Source organism: Euleptes europaea, chromosome 9 (genome assembly GCF_029931775.1).
Source record: "Euleptes europaea isolate rEulEur1 chromosome 9, rEulEur1.hap1, whole genome shotgun sequence".
Lineage (NCBI taxonomy): Eukaryota > Metazoa > Chordata > Lepidosauria > Squamata > Sphaerodactylidae > Euleptes > Euleptes europaea.
The window spans coordinates 9,668,532-9,692,106 of record NC_079320.1 but is presented as its reverse complement, the minus strand read 5'-3'; the positions used below and the strand labels follow the sequence as shown (position 1 = coordinate 9,692,106).

The 23,575-nt window shown below is 45.9% G+C and overlaps 1 protein-coding gene across 1 annotated transcript in view; it reads right to left on the bottom strand.

The window, feature by feature from the left end:
• Positions 1 to 11,870, bottom strand: part of LOC130482906 (protein FAM47A-like) — a 31,228-nt gene extending 19,358 nt beyond the window's left edge. The window contains exons 1-5 of the mRNA XM_056855782.1: positions 11,854 to 11,870; positions 10,141 to 10,525; positions 6,176 to 6,327; positions 5,447 to 5,600; positions 2,169 to 2,348 (exon numbers count right to left, since the gene is read on the bottom strand). Coding sequence (XP_056711760.1) covers positions 2,169 to 2,348; positions 5,447 to 5,600; positions 6,176 to 6,327; positions 10,141 to 10,525; positions 11,854 to 11,870 — 888 coding nt within the window. The remainder of the gene's footprint in view (positions 1 to 2,168; positions 2,349 to 5,446; positions 5,601 to 6,175; positions 6,328 to 10,140; positions 10,526 to 11,853) is intronic.
• Between the last annotated feature and the right edge of the window lie 11,705 nt (positions 11,871 to 23,575).

Below are 23,575 nucleotides of genomic sequence, written 5' to 3'. Positions count from 1 at the left end.
TTCTGTCCAGTTCTGCAAATGCAATCGACTCCAGCTCAATGCCATTGGCTTCAGCTCGTGTTGCAATAATTTTTGAAGCTTCTGTGCCACTCGAAGCTTCGTTCTGATCAGCTTTTATGGCAACATTATTGCTTTCTGCTTTTGCACCAAGTAAAGAGATGCAAATGTTGATGAGTTTATCTTCTTTAATACAGCATGGCAATTCATTTGCAAAGTCCTCTCTCTGCTTCTGACTCCGTAGTTCAGCACTGAGCAGACTCTGAAGCCAGTGTCCTTCATACTAGTGGTAACCAGTCTTTTGCTATAGCAGGAGACTTCCTGTCACTTGCCATTATTTTCCACTAGCCCTTCCCAGACTGGCCGGAGAAAAATGATGGAAATGGAGGGTCATCCTGGCCTTGCGTTGGCATGTGATGTCATTTCTGGTGAAAACCAGAAGTGACATCATTATGTTGGAAGAGACACTCTAGGATTCACCAAAAACTACAGAGTTTTATTTATTTAAAACATTTATTTGCCGCCTTTCTACCTTGTGGCACTCAAGGTGCCTTACAATATAAATAAAACAGCAGTTATAAAACATGTTAAAGACAATAGTTTAGACACTTAAAAAGGCAATGGTTTTGGCCGAATCCTAGAGTTCCGCCCCCAACATAATGACATTAGTTCTAGTTTTTTTCTGGCAGTGATGTCACACACATGTGCGATGCTGGCACAAGAGACTTGCCAGTGTATGAACTTGGAATTCGGATGGGTAAGACTAGAGAGAGCCATGAAAAGGCTGGCTGTTGCGGAAAGGGAGTAAGGAGGGATGTGGGAGTAGGGTTGCCAGCTCCGGGTTGGGAAATACCTGGAGATTTTTGGGGCGGAGCCTGAAAAGGGTGGGGTTTACGGAGGGGAGGAACTTCAACACCCTAGAGTCCAATTGCCAAAGCAGCCATTTGCTCCAGGTGAACTGATCTCTGTTGGTTGGAGACCAGTTGTAATAGCAGGATATCTCCAGCTAGTACCTGGAGGTTGTCAACACTACTAAAATACTATTGTAGGATTACTATTGTAAGCCGCCTTGAACCAAGAGGAAAGATGGGATATAAATGTTTTAATCAATAAATAGGTTGGGGGGGGGAGAAAGAAGAGGCCATTACCTTCCCCCCCCCCTTCATAGATAAGGGCGCATTATCTGCCTAATGTTGGAATCTCTATAGATGGGTCAAAAAACTTGCAAGAAAGCACCTAGAGGTTGAGAAAGGGAGATTTTGGGAAAGGAAGGCTTCCAGGGTGGATGAAAAAAATATTTTCTGGGATGGGGCAGGGGGAAGAAGCAAGCTAAGGAAAGAGAACTGGATGGGAATTGTCAGGTTGAAGAGATCTCTCATGCTCTCATTAAAAGATGTCCAAAGCTTTTCTGGTAGTGATCTCCCCCATGTGAGATCTCAGAGAGTTACCAGTCATGAAAACATGAGCACATGAAAGCTGCCTTATAACGAATCAGACCATCAGTCCACCAAGATCAGTATTGTCTGCTGAGACTGGCAGCAGCTCTCCAGGCTCACAGGCTGACGTCTTTCGCATCACCTCCTACCTGATCCTTCTAACTGGCAATGCCCAGGATTGAACCTGGGACCTTCAACATGCCAAGCAGATGTTCTACCACTGAGCCCTGGCCCCTCATAATGGTAGACGCTAACCATCTAAATTGGGCTGCTGTTCTCATTCAATGTAAAGTGGTAGTTACGGTAAGTTAAATCCACGCTGGATTTATATAGCTGACCAGCCTGCTGTGTTTCCACTAGTTCGTGGAGATTCTCTTTGTGTTAAGAACTAGCTGGCCGAGTTTCTTATTTATAGAATCATAGAGTTGGAAGGGACCACTAGGGTCATCTAGTCCAACCCCCTGCTCAGTGCAGGAAATTCACAACTACCTCCCCTACACACCCCCAGTGACCTATAGTTCATGCCCAGAAGATGGCCAAGGTGCCCTCCCTCTCATGAACTGCCTAAAGGTCAGAATCAGCATTGCTGACAGATGGCCATTTAGCCTCTGCTTCAAAACCTCCAGGGAAGGAGAGCTCACCACCTCCCGAGAAGGCCGGTTCCACTGAGGAACCGCTCTGACTGTTACCTCCACTTTCACTACCTTTTGTTTTGACTTGGTTTGGCGCACTTACCTTGGAAGGTCTTTGGTAAACTGTCTGGGCTGGAGGCTTCCCCAGGCATAGCTTCAGTTCTGCCGGCACGTGATACAGCTCCACAATTTTGATGGGTGTGGATGACGTGGCTTTGGTTTCGTACCTGGTGTCAAAGAGTTTCAGGACAGTGGCTTCGTCGATGTTATACCGTTCGCCTCCCTGGAAACAGAGGCCGAAAGGGCAGTTTAAGGAGGGTGCCACCCAGCACTATCTGGGGAAGACGTTTCTTGGGAGCGAGCAGAAAACAGCATGCTTGGGAAGGGAGAGAAGAAGGAGGGCCAATTCTAGGGGAGGAGGAGAAGAAGAAGAGTTGGTTTTTATATGCCGACTTTCTCTACCACTTAAGGAAGAATCAAACCAGCTTACAATCACCTTCCCCTCCGCACAACAGACACCCTGTGAAGTAGGTGGGGCTGAGAGAGCTGTGACCAGCCCTAGGTCACCCAGCTGGCTTTGTGTGTAGGAGCAGGGGAAACAAATCCAGTTCACCAGATTAGTTTCCGCCGCTCATGTGGAGGAGTGGGAAATCAAACCTGGTTCTCCAGATCAGAGTCCACCGCTCCAAACCACCGCTCTTAACCACTACACCACGCTCTTAACCACTATGCCAGAACTGTAAACTACTGGAAAATGGTGCAAACATAGGCTGTTTCCACATGGCTTATTTGCCCTGAGTTCAACGCTGTTGGGAAGCAGGTTTTTCCCTGCAGCACTAGGGTTGACTGCTCCAGGTTGGGAAAGACCTGGAGATTTTGGAGGTGGAGTTTGGGAAGGGTGGGGTTTGGGTAGAGGAGGGACTTCAATGGGGTATAATGCTATGGAGTCCACCTTCCAAAGTGGCCATTTTTTCCAGGTGAACTCCCGATTATGTCCTGAAACTCTTGTGGGTCTCTAAGGTGCTACTGGACTCAAATCTAGGTCTTTTCCTGCTGACCAACACACCTATCCTCTGAAACTGCCATGTGCAATCCTTCTGTATCAAAAAGCAGGGTAGAAATAAAATGAAGAGTCTTCCGGGATGAGAAAATCCCACATCTTTGACACATGAACATGAAGCTGCCTTATACTGAATCACACCCCTGGTCCATCAAAGTCAGTATTGTCTACTCAGACCGGCAGCAGCTCTCCTGGGCCTCAGGCAGAGGTCTCTCACATCACCTGCTTGCCTAGCCCCTTTAACTGGAGATGCCAGGGATTGAACCTGGGACCTTCTGCACGCCAAGCAGATGCTCTACCACTGAGCCACAGCCCCTCCCTTCTAATCTACCTTCTAGGATTTGTTGAAGGCAAAGCATTTGTCCCACCCATTCCCCTAATTACCGATCTGTAGTCAGCTTTGGTTAGTATTTGGATAGGCAACCACCAGGGAAGTCCAGGGTTGCGACTCAGAGGCAAACAATGGCAGAGCACTTCTGAACATCTCTTGCCTTGAAAACCCTATGGAGTCACCATAAGTCACCCGTGACTTGATGGCATTTTCCGCCACCACCGGAACTTCAAAACCTGAAACTGGGTTAAAAGGCATGATGTGAATCACACTTGCAGAGCCTTTCCACAGCTGCTGACTCAACAAGTCTTTTGAGGAAGGGCTTTCTCGGTTCCCTTTTACCGCCCCGGCCACCAGAAGCGAAGAATCCACCTCAGAGTTTACAATTACAAGCATGCGCCTCCTTCTAGCCTGATGGCAGATTGAGTACACAATCCCACGCCTACCTTGCCCTGTGACAACAGGGTACTAAGAATAAGAAGCACGGCACGACAAAGGAGGCAGATTGTGGTTAGTGAGTCAGTGAAATCCCGACTTGCACTTTGGGGGGTGGGGGGCGGTCAAAGGCTGCAGAGATTCTGAGCCAAGGGTGGGTGGGAATAAAAATAGACTGTGAGTATAACCGCTTCTCTAAATTCTGCATTGGGAAGCTGGAGAGAAAACTGGAAGAGGGCAGAAATGAGAGGGAAGCCCTGAAAAGAGATGGGGTGGTAGTGGACGGGCAGAACAGCTTTGGAGAGGGCTTTCTTCCCTTCTGCATCCCAATGTTGCTGTAATATTGATCGGACATCTGCAACAGCCTAGTTTGCACGCGCATGTGACCCCTATGGATTGCTCAGTGCTTGGCAACCAGCAGCTAGCATAGGGGGTTGAGACAGTGTGTGGTAAGGCTACCATAGAATCATAGAATGGTGTAGTGGTTAACAGCAGTGATTTGGAGCGGTGGACTCTGATCAGGAGACCCGGGTTTGATTTTTTAATAACCTCACACGGACGTGGATGCATTCACAAATTACAAAGTCATCAGGTCCTCTGCGTGCCTGACACGGGTCCTGTCGACGCATCTGCTCTGGGAGGTCCTCACTCAGAACTTAATTCCCAAACACAGGCAGGCCTGATTCAGAGCATGACTCCCTACCTACCACCATTTACCTGGCCTGAAAAGGCTTAGGGTAGCCACTGGAGAAATGTACCACCCCCACCTGCAGTCCAAAGTAGTACTTTCCAGGACTGCACCATGTGATAGGTCTGCATTGTAGAATGGCTCTTGTGCACGAGATACTTGTAATAAACAAGAGATAGAGTCAAGTGGAACCTCAGAGCCCAACAAGGTTTTGAGGTATAAGCTTTCTAGAGTCAAAACTCTTTCCCCTTGTATCTGACGAAGACAGCTTTGACTCTCGAAAGCTTACACCGTCAAAATCTTGTTGGTCTCTAAGGTGCTACAGGACTTGAATCTAGCTGTTCCACTGCAGACCGACACAGCTAAAACTAGCTGGAAAGAAGCAAGAACCAGTGGGGACAATGGATGCCTCATGTTTCCTCGGTGCTAAGCTCTCCCACATCCTTTGTTTATTTATTTGTTGATTGGTTGGTTTATTCACATTTATAGCCCGCCCTCATTCCCGATCCAACAAGGTTCAGGATGGGTTACAACCTTTAAAATCAACAAAACATTAAAATCAATCATTAAAACACAGCAAACATAGAAAATTAGAACAAGATGGTGTTAAAATAGTCGTAGCTGCGGTAGACCGGACAACAGAATCTCCCCCACAGATGATGTGGAGGGAAAAGGGATGGGGAGGCCAGTACAATGGATAGCTTAGAATAGTAATACCTTTGCAGTACACGTAGGTACTTCCCCCACCTCATGTAGGCATGCCAACCAGATTTGCCTTTTCGTCAAAGCACAGGGGCTTGATGGTTTTGCTGTACCCATGTGGTCAGCTGATTTCTGCAGACTACTATGAGGAGTCTCCCTGCTTACCAAAGAGTTGACCCAGTCACAGAACTCCTTGGTGATCTGCTTTATGTTCTCGTCCAAGGGAGGAACATAGCCTATTCTGGTTGTTTCTTCTCTGGCAGTCGACTCCTTTTTACTATGCCACACGTAAGGATTTCTGCTTTTGAGCTTCCAGAACCTGCAACACAAAACCATCAAATATCTTCGACACTCTCTCGCACCTACGATGGATGAGCCCTGACCTGGTTGGCCCAGGCTAGCCCGATCTCGTCAGATCTCAGAAGCTAAGCAGGGTGGACCCTGGTTTGGAGCCGGATGGGAGACCTCCAAGGGAAACATGGGCTGCAGGCACTGGCAAACCACCTCTGTTCCTCTCTTGCCTTGAAAACTCCACAGGGTTGCCATACATCAGCTGCAACTTGACAGCACTTCCCACCACTAAGATGGATGATGCCTCCAGGTTTCACACCATCAGTGTACGCTGATGTGATGAGTCCCTTTGTTATACAGGCCAAAAATATCTGACCTTATTCATACGACTTGCTCTGTCCACTGTGCAGTTCATGTGTTCTCATTGGTCACACATGAACACATGAAGCTGCCTTATCCTGAATCAGACCCTTGGTCCCTCAAAGTCAGTATTGTCTACTCAGGCTGATCCTGTGTTGAGCAGGGGGTTAGATGGCCTGTATGGCCCCCTCCAACTCTATGATTCTATATTACAGCATGTCGTTCGCTTATTCCAGCACTCACTGGGCATTGGAGCTATGCCTCCTTTCTGTTTCTATTCCATCCTCCTCCGGAAACTGAAGAGTTGGCAGAGTCTCTTTGGTTTTGGGATGGCCTTGTGAACTTCTGCTCCGGTACATCTCGGAATCCAGGAGTCTCATAACATCACAAAAAAGCTAGAAGTAAAACAAATACCAAATGCCAGGTCTGAAATGCTGTGCCAATAGATTTGCTCCTTTCCCCTGGTAACATGCCTTATCTTCCACAACAGGTTATATCTGGTCAACCTCATCTTTAGTGGGAGACAGTGTGGTGTAGTCGTAACAGTGACACACTAAGAATTGGAAGACCCTTGGAAGAATTGGAGTTCGAATCCCTGCTGTGCCATGGAAGCTCCCTGGGTGACCTTGGGCCTGTCGCACTCTCTCAGACGAACTTACCTCACAGGGTTGTTGTGAGGATAAAATGGAGGAGAGAAGAATGATGTAAGCGGCTTTGTGTCCCCATGGGGGAGAAAAGCAAAGTATAAATGAACAAATTAAATAAACAATAAATAATTAAATGAAGTTTAAATAATGGGATGGTAGATTTTACTGAAGATCACAAATCATGAGGCCAGCGTGGTGAGACAGGCAACATGGTGTAGTGGTTAGGGAGTTGGACTAGGATCTGGTAGACCCCAGTTCAAATCCCCCACTCTTCCACCAAAGCTTGCAGTTTAACCTATTTCATAGGGATGTTGTGAGGTTAAAATGGAAGACAGAAGAATCCCTGTGCTGCCTAGAAGTTAGCTAGGTGACTTTGGACCAATCAGTATTTCTCAGCTTAACCTATTTCACAAGGTTGTTGTTATTAGGAGAAAACGGTAAAGGGGAGAATATTGTACACCATCCTGAGCTCCTTGGAGGGAAAGGGAGATAAAAAATATACTAAATAAATAAAATCCCACATTTTGCCTTTCAAAAGTGTGTGCTTGTGATAGACAGAGACCCAACTCATTTATTTTACTTTAGTTCATTTATATCCCACCTTTCTCCCCACTGGGGGCCCACAGCCGCTTACAGCATTTTCCTCTTCTCCATTACATTTTTTACAACAACCCTCTTAGGTAAGTTAGGCTGAGAGTGTGTGGCTGAACCAAGGTCTCCCATCAAACTTCCATGGCAAACTCAAGACAAGAACATAAAAGAAGCCCTGCTGGATCAGACCAAGGTCCATCACGTGCAGCAGTCTGTTCACACAGTGGCCAACCAGGTGCCTCTTGGAAACCCACAAAAAAGACAACTGCAGCAGCACTATTCTGCCTGTGATCCACAGCACCTAATAGGATCTGAATCCATGTCTCCCAGATCCCAGTCTGACACTCTAACCCTGCGTTTCTCCACCTTTTTACCCTTGCAGAACCCTTGAAATAATATTAATGTCTCAGGGAAGCCCTACATACAATTACATATGATTTACATATGATTAGCCTATTCAGCACTATTTCTCGCAGAACCCCTAGCAATTTCTCATGGAACCCTAGGGTTCTGGGGTACCCTGGTTGAGAAACACTGCTCTAACCACTACACCACACTGGTTCTCTACATCACACACGCTCACAGTGTTTCTTATCAAGGATCATGGTCTTCACCATGTTGGGGAACCCTGTTCTAGATACATATATCTCAAAATACTAGCAAAGCATCTCATACATTTCTTTGTAACATATGTCTTTCGGGGTCTCTTTGAGGAGAATAAACAAACAGATTTGATCTGCGTCAGGAAAGAAGGCTTTAAAATACAAGGAAAGCAAAAGATTTTGACTTATTCTAGGAGGCCTGCCTAGACCTGTTAACCATGAACATGATATACTCAGATCGGATTATACCCACTTCCCTCCCACTGTGAAATCTTTCTGGTTAGTTTCATCTGAATAAGATCTTCCTGAAATGTCGCTAACAGCTCAGCTAGCCAGGAGCTGGTCTTTTATCGAAACAAAAAACTTTGCATCACAGCCGGTTCTAGCTAATATTTTGCAACATGACCTACTTCTTCGCTATCTAAACTAAAATTATTCGTTTTTAAAGATTTCCCGTACTGAATGACATACAGGCACTTAAAATAAAAATTTAAAAATAAATAAAATAGCCCAGGCTAGCCCAGTCTCATCAGATCTTGGAAGCTAAGCAGAGTCGGCCCTGGCTAGTATACTCCAAGGAATACCAGGGTCGTGATGTGGAGGCAGGCGATGACAAACCACCTCTGAATGTCCTTTGCCTTGAAAACCCTACAGGGTTGCCATAAATCAGCTGTGACTTGACGGCACTTTCCAACACCACCACAAAAGAAAAACAATTGGTGACACAGCTTCTTTGTGAGCTAATTTACTCACAACCAGATGAGCAATGTTGAAAAACTTTTGTTTTTGTTCTAGCAAGCTCAGCTCTTTGACTTTTAATAAACAGTACCCAATCTGAGACCCTAGATTATTCAGTGCTAAGATCTTGTGACCAAGCCTTGGAGAAGATGTCTAGTTTTAAATGAACACATTCTCATTCTAAGCTAGATGTCCTCTGCAAGCTTTGCTTGTAGATGTCTTAGATCTGAGTTACCTAGTATGTTTGCTGGATACCGTACATTTTAAACTAGATGTACAGGGTACATTTAAAGAATTATGGTTTAGCCTCAAAGTATTTCGCTAAGAAGCATACTAATGTGTTTGCCTCTGTGGCCTGAATGTATAGAAGAATGCTTTGAATGTAAGACTGACATTGCCTACCCTGTAAGTTCATTAAATTCAGAACAATGGACCCTCTAGGGCGGAATAGGGACATAGGATTCTTATTTCACTACAGATGCTAATTTTCTGCCCCCAAGCATTTCCTCTCTGCTCTAATCAAGCTTATTACAATTTGTATTGTACCTCTGTATCCTTTACAACAGGGATGGGGAACCTCAGGCCCGGGGGCCGTATGCGGCCCCCGAGGACATTTTTTGTGGCCCTTGGGAGCTCCGGGCCCCTCCGCGGAGGCGCGGCACAGGGCGGCCCGCCCTGAGGGTGTTCCTGGGGCCACGGCTTGCAGGGGCGCTGCGGCACCCTTTGGACCTCCTCTCGCCGACTGACGGCTGTTGGTCGGCGAGAGGAGGGGGAGGGACGCTTCCCCCAAGGCTGCCCCCTATAGCCACAGCGTGCAGGAACGCCGGGGCACACTGTAAGCCCCTCTTGCTGCCTGTCGGCTGTTGAGCAGCAAGAGGGGGGGGGAAGAGGCCCGTCGCTCCCGGCGGCAGAGCATGAGCGCAGGAGCCGATCGGGCTTCGGGGGAGCCTTTTGTGGACTCTAGGGGTGGGAGGGCATGGAGCCTGGGGCCAGGTTGCGTGGGGCCGGCAGGTGTGTGTGTGTGTGGGGGGAAGGCTTTTCTCTCTCCCTCACTTTCTGTCTCTTTCTTTGTCTGTCTCCCTCCGTCCTTTTCTTTCTCTCCCTCTTTCCATTTCTTTCTCCCTTTTCTTCTTTCTCTGTTTTCCTTCCTTCCTCCCTTGCTGATCGACTGCGGGCTGCGCCCCCCTGGTGCCTCGTTTGCTCAGTTCCACCGCTGGCTGCCCTCACGCATGGGGGGGGGGGAGCTGGGCGCCCTCCAGGCCTTCTTTGCATGGCCTCCCCTGGGGTTGCCAACCTCCAGGTGGTGGCCGGAGACCTGGCAACCCTAGCCTCTTCCCCCCACCGGGAGATCTACACCTGGTATGGGCCCCCGAATGATGTTATAAATGTGCAAATGGCCCTTGGCAGGAAAAAGGTTCCCCACCCCTGCTTTACAAGCATTCTTTACAACTGCTGGACTTGAATCTACAATAGACCAACAGGGCTACCCTCTGAAAGAATCTACCCTGGCTTCCTTGGCTATGCTTTGGTCAAATATTTGCAGCAGAGAATGGGAAATTCAAGATCAAGCAGAAGGAACTCAACACCCCCTCCCTTATGCTTTCAGGCAATAATTTGTGTTTGTTTTTACCTCTGGTGACACGCTTTCCTCCAAATGAGGATAAAGCTTTAATGGGTGTTCAGCCAAGAAACGCTCTGTCTGCGCAATATATTCCTTCTTCTTTTTCTGAGATGCACTGAGCTTGGAAAAAATGGCGTCCCTTTTGCTGTGCTGTTCCCAGGTCTTAATTGGTACAGTCTGCAAAGGGTCCATTTTTTTGTAATGTAGAATGACCGGGATGGGACCCTTTTTGCCATGGAGGATGATGTTGTCTGAAGGCAGAGGGCAACCGCTCCTGAAGTCATCCAGGCCGCTTTTCAAAAATCGCCACCGCTGGGTATTGAGGGCATCTGAATATCTCTCTTTTTTACAGCTGTATTCCCGAAAACATTTAGAAGACAGTTTCTCCTTATACCTGAAAGCAAACACTCGTAGTGAGTACACGAAACAAGGGATCTAAACTCTCCAGGAAGCCGACTTCTCCCAGAGTATTCCGTTATCCTGCCACAATCAGCATTAATACAACTAAAATCATAAAATCTGTTGACTGCACTGCATTCTTACATGACTTCAAAGTGACTCAGTGCAATCCGGTGAAGAGTTATCCCAGTCTAAACCCCATTGAAACCAATTGACTTAGACTGGAGTAACTCTGCACAGGACCGCATTGACAGTCTTTTATGATGAGGGCTATTCCTGGGGAAACAAGATATAACCATCTATCCTTTGGCATTTGGGTTTGAGTCCAACCCGTCTCCATAGCAAAATACGGCAGATAATGGCTGGTTAATTGAGGCATGTAATTAACCAGGAGCAGACTAGACTGATCTTGTCAGATTTCGGAAACTAAGCAGGGTTGGCCATGGTTAGTACTTGGATAAGACCACCAAGGAAGACCAAGGTTGTTATGCAGAGGAAGGCAATGGCAGATCACCTCTCCTTATCTCTTGCCTTGAATACCCCATTAGGCTAATCCATAAATCGTTCAGGACTTGATGGCACATTATTATCATTGTTGTTGTTATTATTATTATTAACCAGGAAGTCCTTTCCCAGTAGCATTAAGTTCTGCTTACTCCTCCTCTTAACATAATGTTCTGTCACTGCCCTTTCCATGTGCTTTTTTTTTTGGCTTTTGCATATTAGTTGCCGTAAGCTTTTTCCTTTGCCGTTATTGTGTCAGCAGAATCTTGTCCAGTTCATGACTTAGAGCACAATCCTGAAAGGGGGGGGGAAATTGGCATAGGAGCCGGTGTGACCCCACGCTGGCATGTGCCCAATTATCCTGGAATAAGGGGCACTTACGTTGGCACTGGGGGCCTTCACACCAGCCCTGGGACGCCATGCTGCTGTATTAGCTGGAGGGGGGGGAAAGGGTTGCCAACCTCCAGGTGGGGGCCTGGAGATCTCCTGCAATTACAGTTGATCTTCAGATGACAGAGATCAGTTCCCCTGGAGGACGTGGCTGTTGTAGAGGGTGGACTCTATGGCATTGTACCCTGTTGAGTACCCTCCCTGGGCTCCACCCCCAGTGCTGGCAACCCTAAAAACCATAGTTTCTGGTGATTCCTACAGCAACATGATGTCATTTCCAGTTTTTCCTGGAAGTGACATCATGGTACATGCAACCTCCCATGTCCCTGTCCTCAGAGCTCCCAGCAGTTGCCAAACACGGCTTGGAAACCCTACCTAAAATAGCAGCCATGCTGCAAATTAGACCACCATTTCTTTCGCCTCACTCACCAGGGGGGAGGGCTCATCTTGACAAGCGAGAGGTCTGAATCTCTCTTGCTATGGTTGAAGAAACTAGGGTCTCATTTGCTTCTCCTACTAAGCCAGGCTGAATGAGGGAGAGCTGTATACTGTCCAGCTTGCAGCAACTTATTCAAGTCAGCCATTCATTCGTCCTCACACTGGGTACCTTCTGGTTGCTAGGAGACCGTGGCCAGGCCATGGCAACAGTTGGGTGGAGGAACTGCTACGCAGGCTTTGGGCCTTCAATGTTTGATGCTGAATACTCACTGAATGTTATTTATTTATTTATTTGGATAGTTATACACCATTTTTCTCCCTGTTGTAGCAGACTTCAGGAGCTAGATTTTCAAACACAAAGACTCTCAAAGCCAGCTCTGAAAGAATCAGATTGATTATTTCAAATAGCTATTTGAGTCTCCAGGCTCTGCCCTTCAGAGGCTTTCAAGATGGAGTTGGAGCTCCCGACAGAAGTGGGTTTACACTTTTATAACCTTTTAATTAGCTCATTATAATATTCTAACTACGCATATTACATAGTAACTTGTCATTGGCTCCGAGTTCTAGGGAACGATTCCATTGGCTTATAATACAAATCAGAATAACTTTCATTGGTTACAAAAATAAGGAAAATCATTGGATTTCAGAACTATAAGAATAATTCCATTGGTTTAGATAATACTTGTTTAAAGCTATTGTTAGTGCACCTGATATTTTTATCTAGTTACAATTAATCTTCCCTTGACATTCCAGCCACCATGGCGTCTGGGTCTGTTGGCCAGCCTTGAGATGAACAACAGTATTGTATAGCTATCTCTTCTTGAATTCTCTTCTTGTCTGTCTTTAACTCCTAGATATCTCTCTCCAGAGGCCCTCTGAGTTTGGAGTTTTAATAATAATATTTCTCAATTTTTAACTCTTACAGGTCTGCTGCCTCATCCACCAATGGGGACCAATTGCCAAAGTGGCCATTTTCTCCAGGGGAACTGATCTCTATTGGCTGGAGATCAGTTGTAATAGCAGGAGATCTCCAGCTACAACCTGGAGGTTAAACCAGAAGAAAAAAGGCTCTGTGCTGTATAACATGGGAAAGAAACAGCAACAGCCCAAATTATCAATGCAGTTATATATATTGGGTGCAAAATATATATACAGTGACTACATAAATAGCAAACAGTACATAAAAGGACAAAAGACAAAAATTCACTTAATAAAGGTAAGTACTAAACGTTATAACTGTCACTGATATATCAATTTTCTTTTATAGAGTTCAAGCTTCCAGGTAAGTGCAAATGTCCCAAAGTATATTGCAGACAAGTAAACAGCTGGAAAGAAGATGAAGATGATGGATGTGTTGTCTAGATCGTTGTTCACGTTTCGCCAAGGCTTCATCAGCTGATCACTCTCTCAGTAAGAATTCTTATACATATACATGACCATAATAGGTACAATTCCAACTGCCAAAAGGCTTCGTGATGAGTCACCCAATATATATAACTGCATTGATAATTTGTGCTGTTGCTGTTTCTTTCCCATACTACCTGGAGGTTGGCAACTATAACCCCCCATCAGGCAGAGCCAAAGATGAGGGGTAGGGAGGCCAGCAGGCGACACCTGCAGCTGCCCTCAATTATAGGCCTGGTGGGAAAGCTCCATCTTACAGGCCATGCAGAACTCTGATGTTACTGGGGAGGGAGTTCTGCTAGGCCGGAGCCAGGGCCGAAAACGTCCTGGCCCTCGTCAAGGACAGTTGCACACTTCCAAATTGATTGTAATAGCGGGAGATCTCCAGCCACCAGCTGGAGGTTGGCAACCCAAGACTAGAACAGGATACTGTCTGTAAGGGAAGGGGAAAACTGATGTGGTTGAGACGCCGAGCTACGTCGAAAACCTGGTGTGAAAAAGCCCTAAATCTTTGGTTGTAGGAGTTGACTGTTATATGAAAGAAGAATGCTTGTTTTCTTCTGGTGTTGTGCTCAGTGCCTTCTAAAGCAGAATTCCAGTGATGAAAACTGTTCACAATAGAACTTTAAAAATACAGCCAGTAGTGAGGTATGAATGTGATCTACACCTGTATATACTTTATACATAAAACTAAACTAATGCAAAGTGATACCCTGGCCTGGATGGGCCAGGTGGCCCAATCTTGTCAAATCTTGGAAGCCAAGAAGGGTTGGGCCCTGCCTGGGTAGTGCTTGTATGGGAGACCACCAAGAAAGTCCAGGGTTGCTGTGCAGAGACAGGCAGTGGCAAACCACCTCTGAACATCTCTTGCCTTGAAAACCCTACAGGGTTGCCCTACGACCTGATGGCACCTTCCATCACCCAAATATAAATTCGGAGACATTTTCAATTAAATCCTTCCTTGAGAGGAAGCCTCATTGCATAGATCTAAGTAGGATTCTGAGTAGACCTGCCTAGGATTCTTCCCTGAGGTGTCTAGAATCTGGAGAGCTCTCATAGGATCAAGCAGCCAGCAGCCAGACGTGGCTGGCTTTTTCATTTTAAATTCCAAGTAACTGTTTCGGATCTGGCCAGCTGAAGAGATTCAGCCAATGGCCCTTTTTTCATAGCTAATGAAGTACCAGAGATTTAACCGATTGTCCTTTTTCGCAGCTGATGAAACACCAGAGAAATCCTGTGGATTCTCTGGAAACTGTTCAGAGATTTTGTCAGGCTCCTCCAAAAACTTTTTCAGGGTCAAAAGATCAAACCATTTCTTCAGCACATATGATCCTTCAAGGAACTCCATTCATATGCAAGGATCAGAATGTGGGACCAGCCAGGACTGGAGTGGATATATGATCTCTTAATGCATTTGTTGTGGATAATTTAGCCCCCAGGAGAGAATTACTTTCAGAAATGGCATTTTGCCATCTTAATGTTTCCACCCTGAAGTCCGTGCAGCAACGCTTAATTTAAGGCAGACCAATAACCTGTTTTGCTCAGACCTGGAGTATGTGAAATATAGTATGAGTTCATTTGTCTTTTGCTAGCACTTTCCTTACTTACTTTAATGATACAGAATTAGTTTTTTTAATCTTGATTGACTGATTTCCTTTGTAGCGTCAATCCATCTCAAGAAGAAGAAGAAGAGGAAGAAGAAGAAGAAGAGTTGGTTTTTATATGTTGACTTTCTCTACCACTTACCGGTAAGGGAGACTCAAACCGGCTTACAATCACCTTCCCTTCCCCTCCCAACAACAGACACCCTGTGAGGTAGGTGGGGCTGAGAGAGCTCTAACAGAGCTGTGACTAGCCCAAGGTTATCCAGCTGGCTTCGTGTGTAGGAGTGGGGAAACAAATCCAGTTCACCAGATTAGCGTCCGGAGGAGTGGGGAATCAAACCCGGTTCTCCAGATTGTCTTTTCTAGTGACTCTTGTCTTCTCATGACGTGACCAAAATACGACAGCCTCAGTTTAGTCATTTTAGCTTCTAGAGTCAGTTCAGGCTTGATTTGATCTAGAACCCACTGATTTGGTTTTTTTGGCAGTCCACAATATCCATAACACTCTCCTCCAACACCACACTTCAAAGGAATCTACTTTCTTCCTATCAATCTTGCATGAGTCTACATGGGTCAAAAAACTCTCAGGATGGACCATTATGAAAACAAAGTGGCTGGCATTGGGGCACCAGCTGGGAGGACAGAACTGAGCAAGGATCATGATCCAGTGACAGTTTGAGGTCACATTTTACAGCAGGGTCCTAAAATCCAGCTCCACGAGCACCAGAAGTGGATTGTTCGCATCTAAAGCTCTCTGACCTTTCCCCCAGAAACATCTGGTTTTTTTACTGCTTCAGGTCTATTGTGAGCATGCCATGTCGTAAGGGAAATGGACATGTGGTTTTCTTTTTCATTCATGTCTGATTTTCACCCTTCCCACACAGCCAGAATATGTTTGCAGCAACCTCCCATTCTCATAAACGTGCAATCAAGTTTATGGTGCTATAGGAGAGTCATGTGCCTGCCGTTTTCTCTTAGCCTTGCCAGGATTGCGGGAAAGCAGAGACACAAGACCAGCTTTCCCACAGAGATGTAATCTTCATCTTCCCATGGATTAAACCATGCAATTCATAAAGCAGGCTCTCACCAGGGTAGCCCATACAGCCAAGGAGGGCTGTTTGTTGGAGGTTTTTCCTCCCTTTGTTGCTACCTAGGATGCTGAGAAGTACCAAACCTGACCCACTGCATGTCCTCTGCTTGTCTTTTATAGGTACATAAGATCATAAGAAAGGCCATGCTGGATCAGACCAAGGTCCATCAAGTCAAGCAGTCAATTCACACAGTGGTCCACCAGGTGCCTCTAGGAAGCCCACAAACAAGATGACTGCAGCAGCATTGTCCTGCCTGTGTTCCACAGCACCTAATATAATAGGCATGCTCCTCTGATCCTGAAGAGAATAGGAATGCATCATGACTGGTATCCATTTTTACCAGTAGCCGTGAATAGCCCTCTCCTCCATGAACATGTCCACTCCCCTCTTCAAGCCTTCCAAGGTTGCAGCCATCACCACATCCTGGGGCAGGGAGTTCCACAATTGAACTATGCATTGTGTGAAGAAATACTCCCCTTTATCTGTTCCGAATCTCTCACCCTCCAGCTCCAGCAGATGACCCTGCATTCTAGTATTATGAGAGAGGAAGAGGGAGAGAGGTAATTGGAAGAGGGAGAGAGGTTATTGGAATCTGTGGTGCATTTGAAAAGCAAGTTACCACAAGCCTCTTGGAACGAGCTGAAGGGTGAGAGCACAAGGGCTCTTTGGTTCTTCACCTGGGGCGCACAACAAGTGGAAGAAGGTTTGCCACTACTGGAAAGAGAGTTTCACTAGTTACATAGTGGTTACTGACATAGAACTACACTTGCTGGACAAGACTGACATCAGCACACCACAACTGGTCCCTGGTTTGTTGTAGCAGCTTTCTTCCAACTCAGCCTAGCTTGAAAACTGGCCCCTTGCCCTAATGCAGTTGATCTGGCCACAGCGTCGAGCTACCAAGGAATGGGATATCATGCAGACCTCCTAAGTAGATCTGGGTTCTTTGCGGGAATAAAGAGAGTTAGATCTTGCACTTTGAGGGCCGTGACTTCCTTTATAGAGTCAACCCATCTCTTGTTGGGTCTTCCTCTTTTCCTGCTGCCTTCACCTTTTCCCAGCATGTCTTTTCCAGTGACTCTTGTCTTCTCATAATGTTATCAAAGTACGATAGCCTCAGTTCAGGCTTGATTTGATCTAGAACCCACTGATTCATTTTTTGGGCGGTTCAGGATATCTGTAAACCTCTCCTCCAACACCACATTTCAAAGGAATCCACTTTCTTCCTGCCAGCTTTCTTCAACGTCCAACTTTCACACCCATACATAGTAATAGGGAATACAATGGCATGAATACTATGGCATGAATCCTTCTGCAGGTGCTACCCTGCAAATGGGCAAAGTCAACAACTACCGTATGCGTGCCTTCTCTGTTGTGGCCCCACCTTCTGGAACGGCCTGCCCGAGGAGGTCAGGAAGGCTCCAACTCTCCTGACTTTCTGCAAACTACGCAAAACTGAATTATTCAAGAGGACTTCCCTACGCAGGCAATATGACAGCACTGTACAAAAGGCTTCACAAAGTTATTTTGACAAATCACAAAGTTACTTAGCTCTCCGGGGTCTCAGGCAGGGGTCTTTCACATCACCTACTTGCCTAGTCCCTTCAATTGGGGGATTGAAACTGAGACCTTCTGCTTGCCAAACAGATGCTCCACCACTGAGCCACAACCCCCCCCCCAAACATTAAAAAAAATCTGCACAGCCAAACAGATGCCCAATGGCCCATCAGAAGTCTTGCTGGGCAAAGCCCCGCCTGGCCCTGCTCACTTTCTAAAATAACTTTATGGGCACCAGGAAAGCTGTTGGTGGATGTCATGGTGCCCATGGGGACCCCTGTATTAAGCCTTTATTAAAGGGACAGGAGATTTCCCTCCCCTCCAGGTTTATTGGCAACCCTACCCTGCGTACAATCCTGAGAAGGTGACCAGATTATGAAACCATAAGCCTCCAGTGTCCTTCACGTTTGTGTGGAAAGGCAGATTTTACCAGGAGCAGCTTGTCCTATTAAGGAAAGGCAGGAAGAGAAGATGCTCTTGCCAAAATTCCCTCTACTTTTCATTTTAACTTTTTTCTTTTTTCCCCTCTTTTTTCGAACGACCTATGCCATTTTCTAATCACGTATACCATTAATGTATTCTTCTAATATCTGTAATTGTAAAATACACAAGAATAAATATCAAATATAAAGCCCTCGATCAATAATGATTCAACTGTAGTTATGTTTTGTGCCCCCCCCCCATTTTGTTTGTTGGCAGTTGGTGGTGTTGTAATGATGTTGTTATTTTGTGTTTATTTTGTTAATAATTTTTTTAAAAAATTCCCTCACCTGCACACCTGAGCACTAAAGATACAGGAGCAGTACTATAGTGGAGTCTGGGTTCAGTCTGTTGCACCTGGTCAGGCTTTTAAACACCTACTATGATCAGTCACAGGCCAAGCAAACAATATCCATGGCGCTAAAATAGACAGTGAAGTGGCTGGGTTTGGCTGACTCCAGAAAATGAGTCAGGCTGTAATTGAAAACAAAATATCCATTAGCTACTCTGGCCTGAAGAAAAATTCTTTCTGACCTTGAAGATGAGCCAATACGAGAAGGCATAGGAATGTGTGTATTAGGTTATCATCATCATCATCATCAAAATTATGCACCCCAGAAAAGCTAATTTGAGTAATCGAGATCAATTATACGCAGACACAAATCTTTTATATTATGTAATCTGCCGTTATTACTATTTTGCCTGCCACTGGAAGGGCAAACAGCTCTTCAGGGCAGTGAAGTGCCATTTACAAAGTTTGTTATTTCCTTTTTTTGTTTCTGAAAATTTAGCAGGCATTTCATATCTTCAGGAACTGTGTGCGTGTGCGTGTTAAGTGCCATCAAGTCGCTTCCGACTCACGGCGACCCTATGAATCAATGTCCTCCAAAATGTCCTCTCTTTGACAGCCTTGCTCAGATCTTGCAAATTGAGGGCTGCAGCTTCCTTTATTGAGTTTATTGATGAGACAATCCAGAACTGTAAGGGTTAGGAATTTGGTTTTTTACGCTGGGGTCTTCAGGAAGCTCAGTTCTGTGCCCAGCCCCAAATTTTTCTTGGCGCTCTTTTCGTCTGGCCCTGCTGAACGGCCGCTTACATGGTTGCCAGCCTCCAGGTGGGGCCTGGAGATCTCCTGGAATTACAAATGATCTCCAGACGAGATCAGTTCCAGAAGATGTTTCAACAAAAATTTACACTGGACCCCAAGAACATGTTACTAGGTGTAACGCCAACGGAATTGTCTTCACAGCTTAAAGACTTGTTTAGGTACGCCACTACTGCGGCCAGAGTTATTCTTGCAAAAAGATGGAAACAATCACTCCTCCCAGATATCGAGGAATGGAAGGACAAACTAATGGAGTACGCTACCATGGCTAAAATGACTTACATGATGAATACAACCGATGATGCGACACGTGATCAATTTAAGGATAAATGGAAACTATTCTACAGATATGTTGAGTCTGGAGGCTAATCAGAATAATATCAAAAACTAAATGATATATAATTATAAGGTAGTTCTTCAGTGTAGAGTAGAAAACTGTTTGGCTAGTTATAAAATATGCAGGTTTTTATTTTTTTAAAATGTACCTATATTTTTGCCTAGATAAAAGTTAAGAATAAGAGTAATAATGTAGTCTGCTCAATTAATCTTTCAAGACGTGATGTTTATGTTATTTTTCTTTTTTATTATCAGACGGAGATCCCCTTATTTATACCCTTTCCTTTTTTACTTCTGTATCCATATTACAAAATAAATAAATAAATAAAAATTATAAAAAGAGAGACATCAGTTCCCCTGGAGAAAATGCCTGCTTTGGAGGGTGGACTCTATGGCGTTATATTTTGCTGAGGCCTCGTCCCTCCTTAAACCCTACCCTCTCTGGGCTCCATCCTCAAATCTCCGGGAATTTCTCAACCTGGAGTGGGCAATCCTAACTGCCTAACACACAGCCCAGACTGTGTAGGTTCAGCAGCCTATGCTGAAATAATTCCCTATCTCATCTACTAACAGGTTTTACCAAGTCTGCACAATGTTGCACAGTACTTGAGCTGCCAGTTTGGCAGGGAGAGGTTGACTGCAGGTGTAACAGGAAATTGCAGATGGGATGGGGAAAGACGCTTTTTTAATGCTTCAAAAGGATTCTCAATATGGCATCTCTGGCTTACTGACTCATTACTTAGATCTAACAATTAACCATTCAGTCCAGCTTAGGACATCCGGTGAGTTTAGGGCCATAAATAGAGCCTTGAGGCAGAGCTTGGTACTTTAAATTGCACTTTGTGCAAGTGGTTCTTATTTACAATAGTCCTAAAGCCGTGGCGTAGTGGTTAAAAGCAGTGGACTCTAATCTGGAGAACCGCATTGGTTTCCCCACTCCTCCACATGAAGCCACCTGGGTGACCTTGGGCTAGTCACAGTTCTCTCCGAACTCTCTCAGCCCCACATACCTCACAAGGTGTCTGTTGTGGGGAGAGGAAGGGAAGGCGATTGTAAACTGGTTTGATTCTCCTTAGAAGGCAGAGAAAATCGGCATATAAAAATCAACTCTTCTTCTTAAAGAAGAGAGGGAAGTTAATATTACCATGCCCAAATGGTAGATGCCAAGGAATATGAAGCTGCCTTATACTGAATCAAACCATCTGTCCATCAAGATCAGTATTGACTACTCTGACTGGCAGCGGCTCTCCAGGGTCTCAGGCAGAGGTCTTTCACATAATCTATTGCCTGATCCTTTTTGTTAGAGATGTGGGGGTTGAATGGGGGACCTTCTGCGTGCCAAGCAGGTGCTCTACCACTTAGCCACAGGCCCGCTCTGGGAGACAGTATGCTGAAGTGGCAGGTCCCCCCGGACCACAGGCAGGGATGGGGGGGGTAGGGTTGCCAGATCCAGGTAGGGAAACTCCTGGAGATTTGGGGATGGAGCCTGGGGAGGACAGGGACCTCAGTGGGGTACAATGCCATAGAGTCCGCCCTCTAAAGCATCCATTTTCTCCAGGGGAACTGATCTCTGGAGGTGAAATATAATTCCGGGGGATCTCCAGGTCTCACCTGGAGGCTGGCATCCCTATCCAGCTCATTTCACATGAACACATGAAGCTGTCTTCTACTGAATCAGACCATCAAAGTCAGTATTGTCTACTCAGACCAGCAGCGGCTCTCCAGGGTCTCAGGCAGGGGTCTTTCACATCACCTACCTGCCTAGTCCCTTTAACTGGAGATGCCGAGGATTGAACCTGGGACCTTCTGCATGCCAAGCAGATGCTCTACCACTGAGCCACAGTCCCTCCCCGAGCAAAAAACCGGCAAGGAAGGACCCTGCAGTCTGAACACAGGATGGAAGTCTGAGAACAGAAATCAAGGATGCCAATTCCAGCTTGGGAAATTCCTGGAGATGTGGAGGGTGATGTCTGGGGAAAGCAAGAGTTTAGGGGTGGAGCGCAAGGGGAATCAGACAGAATTTGCTGTCTGAAGGTGTCATTTCCTCCAGGGGAACTAATCGCTGCAGTCCGGAGATCAGTTGGAGAACTCTAGCCATCACTTGGAGTTTGGAAAACCTACTTCAGATGTGGGTGTGAGGTTCTCACTCATATATGAAAGGGACTCTCCTAGTCTTGGGCGTGTTGTTATTTTCCCCTCAACCCTACCTATCTATAAAATAGCAGTAAGGCTGCAATGTGAGTAAGCTTCATTGGATCCACTGGGATTGAAATCCTCTTAAGCAACAGCATGTGTTGCATGTGTCACAAGCCTATTGCATGAAGGAACTTGACAAGGATTTTAATACCCTCAAAATATACTGTGTGGTTGTGGTTGTGATTTTATTTTTATTTTTTTAAAGGGAATTCCTTTGACTTTTGCTGCTAAAGGCATTACCTGCTAGTGGAAAACATGTCCTGTGCGGTGAGCTTTTGTAGAGCAAAGCTGGACTCCAAATGCTAGGGCCAAAGAATAAGGGGCTCTCATTGGGCAATAGGGTTGCCAACCTCCAGGTACTAGCTGGAGATCTCCTGCTATTACTACTGATCTCCAGCCGATAGAGATCAGTTCACCTGGAGAACATGGCCCCTTTGGCAACAGGACCCTATGACCCTCCCCTCCCCAAACACCCCGCCCCATGTTGTCTCCTCACACTGGGGTTCAAGGGTTTACTGCCGCTGAATATAGAAGTAAAAACTGGGGATGCCAACCTACAGGTGGGGCCTGGAGTTCTCCCAGAATTACATCTGATCTCCAGACTACAGAGAAGAAGAAGAGTCCGTTTTTATATGCCTGTTTTCTCTACCTTTTAAGGAGAATCAACCTGGCTTACAATCTCCTTCCCTTCCCCACAACAGACACCTTGTGAGGGAGGTGGGGCTGAGAGAGTTCGGAGAGAGCTGTGACTAGCCCAAGGTCACCCCAGATGGCTTCATGGGGAGGAGTGAGGAATCGATCCTGGTTCTTCTGATTAGGGTCCACTGCTCTTAACCACTACACCAAACTGGCTCTCAGTTCCCTCCCCTCCTCCTTCCCAGGCTCCGCCCCCAAATTTTCAGGAATGTCCCAACTGGCAAGCCTACTCAGAACTCTGTCAATGTTCAGAGGCACTCTATTAGTTTCTTTTCCTCCAAACATAGTTCAAGGCTGAATCTCATCTGAGGCCGTACTTCAGATTAAACCCGGAGGTTTTTTTTATAAAAAATAAAATCTGAAAGAAATTCCGGTTTTTGAAGAACAGAGTGAAAACTGCAATGTTTGCAGATTGATCTGCAAAAACAGCAGCTAAAAACCTGCAATAAAACACCAGAACGTTAACCTGTGGCTGACAAAAACACAATAACTGAGCCACACCGACAATGTATATATCCTGTATACACTGTTGGTGTGGCTCAGCTACTGTGTTTTTATATAGAGTACAAAAGGACGTGGCTACAGGGCACCTACTAATTACAATATCTAAATAATTTATTTCAACAAGTAAATATTAAAGATGTATATATAATGCTGGTTACATGAACTTAAAAGTCCCGTTTCATACTATAATCCTTCTTTGAGATAAATGGTTCAGAGAATACCCCCTGGCAAGGAGTCAAAAGTCCTACTCCGCTCTGTAACTTTTCTCTTCTCCCTCCTGCGATCTCTCTCAAAGGAGAATCCTTGGTAATTAAATCCCCGCAAATCAGCTGTTTTCTCCAGGGGGAACTGATCTCTATCTTCTGGAGAGCGGTTGTAATCTCCAGGCCCCAGCTGGAGATTGGCAACCCTACAACGGCAGTGCACATGTTGCTAGAAAGATCAGTAATGCCCTTGGAAGAATTGCTCTTGGGGGTAAACATGAAAAAGGGTCCTGAGTGAACCAGCAGCGGGTCAGCGTTGGGTTCCTCCCCATCTGACAGCAATGCAGATTCTGCAAAATTGGCTGCAGGTCATGAGAGGGAGGGCAGGAAGGGATGAGCCAGTGGTCGGCCCTCGTGGCCCTTTCTTACATGCCCAGGGTAACACGGATCACCCCCTGGCATAGTTCAGTTGTGGAACTCCCTGCCCCAGGATGTGGTGATGGCTGCCAACTTGGAAGGCTTGAAGAGGGGAGTGGA